The sequence below is a fragment of the Temnothorax longispinosus genome, chromosome 11 (genome assembly GCF_030848805.1).
Source record: "Temnothorax longispinosus isolate EJ_2023e chromosome 11, Tlon_JGU_v1, whole genome shotgun sequence".
Lineage (NCBI taxonomy): Eukaryota > Metazoa > Arthropoda > Insecta > Hymenoptera > Formicidae > Temnothorax > Temnothorax longispinosus.
The window spans coordinates 6,069,847-6,078,729 of record NC_092368.1 but is presented as its reverse complement, the minus strand read 5'-3'; the positions used below and the strand labels follow the sequence as shown (position 1 = coordinate 6,078,729).

The following is an 8,883-nucleotide window of genomic DNA, read 5'->3' as shown; positions in this document are numbered from 1 at the left end:
GCTATACAAAAAGTATCACAGGAGATCAAATTTCAAACAAATTCTTGAAAGAAACATGCGGTTGCGGAAAAAACTAAGAATTTACTGACGATGATATTAATGTAGCTTTTGCAATATTTATTAAAAAAATGACATTATTGCCCAAAAAAAGTCAAATTATGAAAAAACAGAAACAGAAAAAAGTGTTCAAAAATAACAAAATTATAAATAAATACGACTATTTGGTTTTTATTAGGCATTAACTTTTTTTACAATCTTGTGCATCGGATAATTTAAAAAAAATTATTAATTTTTATACTTCAAAATAGTAAACATAAACTTCATTTTATATGTCTGTATAGACGGACACATGCGGATATCTTTCCTTCCATTGATTAACTAATTGATCACTTATATTACAGTTACTGAGATAAAACTCCTGCAGTTTAGGACATTGTTTCAAAATAACGGAACAATTATCAAGTATATCAAATTTCACAAAGTCAAGATATAACTTTTTCAAGTGCCTGCACTGCGCTAATAATTCCAACCGGTGATCAGTGAGGACAACAAGGTCCAGATAAATTTCTTGCAAGTTTTGATAAGAAGAAAGTAATCTAAATAAGCTGTCATCAGTAACTGGGTATCCGTCTCTGTAAAAAAAATCATATAATTAGTACAGTATTTTAATTGCGAACAAAAAATTCATGTAACTTTTTCAAGATGCTCGCAAGAGAAGCAAACAAATTTCAATAAAGAATACAGTAATATGTATTTTAAAAGAAAATGTAGCACACACACTTACAGATCAAAATTCACTTTTTGTAAATTCTTACAGTTAGCGAGAGCATTAATACCCTGAGATGTAAAACTACGTGCGTGCAGTGAATCTATTACTTCCAAGTCACGACACGAATTTGCCAACTCTATTAGAACTGCATCATGTATAATGCCTGTCAATTGTAACTCACGCAATCGTTGATTATTATGCAGTATTTTGCAAAGACATTCAGTTGTTATACATGTACCAGAAAAGTTTATATGTTCTAAATTATTTAGTCCCTCGAGATACAAAAATTCTTCGTCGTCTATCCGACAAAAACTTAGATCCAATTCTAAGAAAAATTTGTATTAGTTGTTATACAATTTACCCATAATCTTGACAATTATATACATATACTATATGCATTACCTTTCAAATTTTTGCATGTCTCTGAAATTTTGAGCAGGACAGGATTTAAGTCCATGTAGCAGTCTCTTAATCTTAAATGCGTTAAACGCCTGCCGCAATTATCAAGAAAGTTTACGAAATCATTAACATCAAAGTTGTTTTCTGTAAGATCTAATTGTTGCAAATATTTACATCTAGGTGTAAAATAACAAAATATATCGCACATATATTTTTCAGATTTAATGCGTCGCATGTTCAAACGTGTATAGAGTAGAGAATCCCGTGATAAAATATCAAAGCGCTCATTGTTTACTTCATTCATGCGGCATAATGTTACCAAATCTAAGTATTTAAATATTTTTAGTAGTATTTCATTCTGTAAAAATAGAATATAATTAATATAACCAAAATATTATTTTATTTCTCGACTAACTGGCACAATGTACATACAAAATTGTATACACTACGTTTCGGCTCGAGGTTTGAGCCCTTTTCAAGTGCGGTCTAATCGTCAAATTGACTCGTCATGTGGTACTCAAAAGACATGCCTGTGTTCACGCAGACTCCGAAGTACTTACACACACATAACATGTCGCCATGGAGAACCTTTAACATGCTAACTTTTGAAATTCGACATATATAAGACACCTGTACTTTATGACCATGTTGGAACATTCTCGTGAACACAGGCATGTCTTTTGAGTACCTGCACATGACGAGTCAATTTGATTAGACCGCACTTGAGAAAGGCTCAAACCTCGAGCCGAAACATGTGGTGCATACTTTTGTACATTGTGCCAGTTAGTCGAGAAATAAAATAATATTTTGGTTTTAATCACTGGCGGAGAAAGTTATTTTTCTATAATTAATATAATACAAAATAAATACTTTAATACTCAAAGTACGAAATGTCATTGCAATAAATATTGTGATGAGAAATAGATTTCTTAGAATACTTTACAGGAAGCGCAGATAAACTGCAACGTGATAGCTCCTTGGATTCATCCGAAGAAAGTTTCATATTGTTTACACAATTGGAATGACTTTTTAGAATACGACGCGAGTATCTCTGTCCAAGAGGTTGCACATATCCAGGGATTACCTCTTGAGATGCCTTTTCGTATTTCAAATTACTTTTATAATTAATCCTTCTTATTTCGCTGCAAATATTATCGCCGCGGAACAAATTAATTTTCATTATTAACAGGAGAAAAGGATTTAAATATTACCTAATGTACAATAGTAATACCTTTTATAAATAACACAATATTCAGGAAAATTTCGTTGCAGATGAACTATATCCAAGTGTGCACTTTTTGAATCTGCTGTTAAATTATGAACATCGTCGTGGTGCGGAGAGTACATGCTGTTAATTCTTTTTAACAGATTACTTAAACTCTCGTTAGGATTTCTAGGAAGGATCAAATCTGATGTACCGATAAGCATCACAGCTTCCAGTTCTGATGTATAAGATTTACGTGAGTTGTCCTTAAACACTAGTCTGAGCATTTTGGTTTTGAAGTCGCACGGATGCGATAACGGTGGAGAAAATAATCTTAATTTCTGGGGTACAATCTGAGACGATTCATCCCACAACTGAATCCAGTGATTATTGGAATCTTGAGCCAAAATTTGAATTACGCTTCCAGGATTATCTATTTCGTAAATAGAGACTCTGACTGGATATACAGCTTCATGAAACTCGATATCTTAAAAATAGAAAATATAATTATACTCTCTTCTCAACAAAAGCGTATCTTCTTTAACAATGTCTTATTTATCGATTCGAATATTACATACCAATAAAATTATTTTCGTTCGTCATATGGTCCGCTGTATACCATAGAGTACCATCAATAAACGATCTCATGAAACCTTCGTTTTGCCACGGAGATATTGAAATATCGCAACGATCGAAATCATCCTTTCTCAACTATATTAGAAAATCGAAATGTGTCAAATAGAAAATCTTGTAACATAAATTTATAGATAGCGATTACTTTGTACAGGACAATAACAGACGATACCAGGAAATATACATACTCTGAAATAGTCTTCATCTCCAAAAAAACATGGTAAATGAAATTGTTCGATATAATTTAAAACGTGAGGTGGTCCAATTATTCTAGGGGCAATATAGACTGTGTAATAATTCTGACAGTTTCTTCTCGTGGGAACAAATATTTTCTTCACAAATTGATAGACAAAGTTGACACTACCCTCTTCTCCTACGGATATTCTGCAGATGTAGGGATATTGCCTACAACTCTCACAATTTAAAGGTTTATTGTGGGTTGTCATATTGTCTCTCTAAAAAAAGACAAAAAATATGGAGATTAATAAATCCTCTCTTTTTTAGCATATGGTAAAATGCATTATAATATTGTATACATTAATAGTTATAGCATTAAGATTATATGTGTGTGTGTGTGTGTGTGTGTGTGTGTGTGTGTATAATCTAACAATAAGTTTATCTTACTTTCATTCGCATTGCTAGTACTGACATTATTACATAGTCTGCGCGTTTGTGTGTTGAATATCATTATTAAATAATTAATTATTTTTAAGAAAATAACAGTTATTTTTTAATTTTGTTAATGTAGAAAAATGTTTCTTTATAAATCTGAAATGTCGGGAGCTCTGTGTTCTTCTACTACCACGTGGCACACACGTACATACACGAGCACAAAAGAAAGAACAAAAAAATTAAACAATTTAGATTGCTCACTTTCGCCAGACTTACGCTTAATTTCTAAACTTTAAAATTCTATTCTACAATAGTCGTAAAAGTAGATAAGACGCGTAAGCAGCCCAGGTAGCACATATTATTTTTATAAACGTTTTTTGAACGTATACATAGTTTCATAACCGTAAAGAACCATTAAAAAAGGTTTGAACAAAAATGTTTTTGAAACCATGATTTAAGGAACGTATTTTTTACGTTTCTACAGTTAACAAAAATACCTATTTGTTAATTTTTTTCTTTCAAAATTATAATTTGCTTTATCTGTATATATAATAGCTTTAACAGCCTTTTTTGAAACATTTATTGCACTAATTATTGCACAAAATAAATCATTTTATCCATGCACACATATAACCACTTATTTATTTAAGTTAATTTTGTCCTACCGGTCTTAATCTATTTGTCATCGGACAAATCTGAGCTTAGAAAATTTCCAACAGTTATTGCAAAATAAACGTTCTGCTGAACGTGGCCATTGAAAGAAGATTTATACGTGTGTTTCGTTTTGAAGAACTTCCTGAACTGGTGCACATCAGTAATGCAATTAAGTAAGAGTGAGACAAGTATAATTTTGTTTTACTTTAACTTATTGCACGAACGCAATATGCAGGTGCACCAGTTCAGGAATTTCTTCGAAAAAGAATAGACGTCATAGATGATATATGCATAAAGCTTCTAGAACATTCTCACGCATGTTTCAAAGATGTCATAAACACGTTCAAAAGACGTGAAAAGTAGGAATTTTTGTTTTAATTATCATTAAAACAAAACGTTTCTATAATAGTTTTTTAAATGTTATTTCTAAAAATCGGTTATAAAACGGTTGGAAAAACGCTTGTAAAACATTTTTGAAACGTGTATGTGCTACCTGGGAGTAAGCTATATTGACTAATAAGATTTTTACAATCCAAGAATAATCGATTGTAGTTGGTCAACTTTTACTGCTTACGTCTTACCGCATACTCTTACTCATTTTATCTCATTTTTCGATACGTTATAACATGTTCCACCACGTGGTAGTAGTATGTTTCACATGGTAGAAAAACATACGGCATACACACGTTCACGTGCACCAAAGAAAAAATATTGCAAAATTTAAATTGGTTACATTCACTACACTTACGCATACGCTTACGCTTTTAAATAACTAAAATTTTTCAAAATGTATTTTTTTATTTATTTAATGTATCTTTTATCTCATTGTTTGATATAGGTTATAGCGATCTAACAATAAGTCACACAAAAATCACAGTAAATAAAAAGAATTAATTATCTACCGGAAATTTAACTCGGAAATGAATCAAAATATTAATCAGAAAAACTAATTTCTATCGATTTTCTACTTACTGTTTATTAGCAAGGCAGTAGGTCCACACAATGCTGTTATTTCGTGGACACTGGGACTCTCCACCACCTGGCACGAACGCGCGCGCACATAGCAGCAAAGAGCCGCGTGACGCGTACGTATGTGGCGGCTGTGTGCTCGGCGTTCGGCCAGCTTCGAGCGGCTGAAAACCGTAGACATACATCTGCAGTCTCTTTCTTGCTAGCTCGTAGCGTCGCCAGCCACGAGAATCGTAAAATTTTATCGCACTCGGCTCGCGCGTCTTATTCACATCTTCGCGTGTCCCTTTCCGCAGTGGGCGCGAGACATTTTATCGTGTCTTTTGATTATGTCACAATTAAAACGTAAAAATTATTAATTAAATAAATCTTTAATTATATTGAAATTTATCCTGTACATAAAAGATATAAATTAAATACATTTATATATATATATAATCTCTACATTTATTTAAATACATTTAAACAAATGATTTTCTTCAAAGATAATAAGAGCCAGTAAACTTCATTGCAATCTCAAGATTCAATACATACGATAATATATAGAAAAATATAAATAATTTTATACACAGTTTCAACATGTTCTGCGATATTCTTAAGATTTGCAAGTAAATTAAATAGTAAAATAATTAGTTAAAATTCCTTCCTTTTTTCAAAATGTCAGGTTAATGAAAACAATAATCAGTTAGCAAATAAATTCTATACAAATCATAGCACTCATAGATCTAATTAATGGATAATTACCATCATTCATTATCATATACTGATATATTTTTACGTAATTTTAAAAAATTATGTAGTCCATATATAATCTATCTATATATATAAGTCACGTCTGTCTGTCTGTCTGTCTGTCTGTATGTACGCGAACTACTCATTCGTTAGTTGACCGAATTTTTACCAAAAGTATATGAAACAGGGGTAGAATTTCCCGGGGATGAAAATGTCGCGGCCAATTTTTTGCTACCGATTTTCTGGAAACCGATTTTTCTAATTTTTCGGGAAATAATTGACCAAATTTAAAAGAATTATATATGAAACAGGGGTAGAATTTTCAGGGAAATGCTATAAAGTGTATAATTTTTCGTTACCGATCTTTTTGGAAGCCGGTTACAAAATTTTTCCAATTTTTCGGAAATTAATTGACCGAATCTTAAAGAATTTTATGAAGTGGGGGTAAAATTTCCCGGGAATTGCCATAAAATGTATAATTTTTCGTTACCGATCTTTGGGGAAATTGGTATCAGAAAATTTTTTTGAAATTAATTGACCGAATCTCAAACAATTGTATATGAAGTAGAGGTAGAATTTTCTGGGGAGTGCTATAAAGTGTATTATTTTTCGTTACCGATCTTTTTGGAAACCGGTATCAGAAAATTTTCCAATTTTTCGGAAATTAATTGACCGAATCTCAAATAATTGTATATGAAGTAGAGGTAGAATTTTCTGGAGAGTGATATAAAGTGTATTATTTTTCGTTACCGATCTTTTTGGAAACCGGTTACAAAATTTTTCCAATTTCTCGGAAAATAATTGAATCTTAAAGAATTACATATGAAATAAAGATAGAATTTCTCCGGGATTGCTATAAAGTGTATAATTTTTCGTTACCGTTTTTTTGGGAACCGGTTACAAATTTTTTGAAAATTTTCGGGAATTAATTGACCAAATCTTAAAGAATTATATAGGAAATAGGAGTCGTGTGTCAAAATTTTTTAATTGTTGGAGGATAAGTTTAATTTTTTATTAATGAATTGATTGTCTTGAAACCGGTTACGAAGTTTTTTCCAATTTTTCTAAAGGGGTTTTCGATTTTTGTTTAAAAAAATGTAGGTACGTGATTGTTCTAATTTCCTCAAATTTTGAGATATTAGCTGAATTTTTTTAAAGAATTTTTCGTTACTTTTTTAAAAACAATGCCCAAATTTTTCTAATTTTTGGGGATGGCAAAGATGTGTATAATTTTCATAACCGATTTTTTGGAAATTGGTTTCAAAATTTTCTAATTTTTTGAAGATGGCTACGATGAGTTTATAGAAAAATTGTTAATAATAAAGGGGTTTCCGATTTCTGCTCCAATTTCCGTAAATTTGGAGATATCAAGCTAAATTTTTTTTATGGATAATTTTTATAGATAATTTTTTGTGGAAACCGGTTACGAAATTTTTCAAATTTTTCGGGAGTTAATTGATCGAATTTCAAAAAATTGTATATGAAATAAAGGTAGAATTTCCTGGGGTTTGCTATAAAGTGTATAATTTTTGTTACCGATTTTTTTGTGAACCAGTTACAAAATTTTTCTAATTTTTCGGGTATTAATTGACCAAATCTTAAAGAATTATATATGAAATAGGAGTCAAAATTTTTTTAATTTTTGGAGGATAAGTTTATTTTTTTATTAATGGATAATTTTTCATTAAGAATTGATTTTCTTGAAACCAGTGCCAAAATTTTTCTAATTTTTTGATGATTGCGAAAAAAAAAATAAAATGGAAGAAAATAAAAGAGAGTTAATAATGGTGGGTCAACGGAGGGTGAAAACGCGTGCGAGGCACGAGCAAAAATAAAATTTAAAGACTTTAATATAAAGGATCATACATTTTTGAAACATTTGACAATATGCTAATCTGCATCCATTATATTATCTATTATTTTTTATTTAAAAAAAAAAAAAATTCGAAGAAATGTAGGTTAGAGTTTGAGGAGAAAGAATATCAAAGGTGCTCCTAATTAATGAGTGAGTTTGGGGAGAGGGGAATAGATTTTGAGCCCGCGCGAAGCGCGGGCGAAAAATCTAGTATATATATAAGTACTGTCGTCGTCTGTATGTATGCATATGTCTGTCTGACCGCGAACTACTCATTCGTTAGTGGACCAAATTTTTACTAAAAATATATGAAACAGGGGTAGTTTTCCGGAGAGTGCTATAAAGTGTATAATTTTTTGTTACCGATTTTCTTGGAAGCCGGTTACAAAATTTTTCCAATTTTTCAAAAAATAATTGACCGAATCTTAAAGAATTGTATATGAAGTAGGGGTAGAATTTTCCGAAAATTGCCATAAAGTGTATAATTTTTCGTTACAGATTTTTTTGGAAACCGGTTCAGAAATTTTTCAAATTTCTCGGGAAATAATTGACCGAATCTTAAAGAATTATATATATATAATAAGGGTAAAAAGAACTAAAGAATGTAATAGAACCGGTTACGAAATTTTTCCAATTTCTCGGGAAATAACAATTAGTTCGCAGTCAGACCTACGGACGTTAGGTACTTATATAAATAGATAGAGGTCAAAAGAACTAAAGAATGTAATAGAATTAAAAAAATTGCTAATAGTAAAGAGGTTTCCGATTTCTGTTTAAAAAAAATGTACGTGCAATGATTGCTCTAATTTCCGCAAACTTTGAGATATCAAGCTAAATTTTTTTATGGATAATTTTTATGAATAATTTTTTGTTACCAATTTTTTGAAATCCAGTTTGAAAATTATTCAAATTTCGAGAAATAATAAGTATTAATTAGTTTTCTTGAAACCAGTGCCAACATTTTTTTTTAATTTATGGAGGATAAGTTTAATTTTTTATTAATGGATAATTTTTTATTAATGGATCGATTTTCTTGAAACCAGTGCCAACATTTTT

At 30.7% G+C, this 8,883-nt stretch overlaps 1 protein-coding gene across 1 annotated transcript; it reads right to left on the bottom strand.

Annotated features, from left to right (window-relative positions):
- Nucleotides 1-252: 252 nt before the first annotated feature.
- Nucleotides 253-5,385, bottom strand: LOC139822062 (F-box/LRR-repeat protein 4-like). Its single transcript, XM_071793585.1, has 8 exons — nt 5,244-5,385; nt 3,194-3,460; nt 2,951-3,083; nt 2,400-2,859; nt 2,112-2,310; nt 1,172-1,526; nt 785-1,094; nt 253-632 (listed from the first exon to the last, which is right to left on the bottom strand). Exons 2-8 carry the CDS (start codon nt 3,449-3,451, stop codon nt 326-328), a joined length of 2,022 nt encoding a protein of 673 aa, XP_071649686.1. The 5' UTR covers nt 3,452-3,460; nt 5,244-5,385; the 3' UTR covers nt 253-325.
- Nucleotides 5,386-8,883: the final 3,498 nt, after the last annotated feature.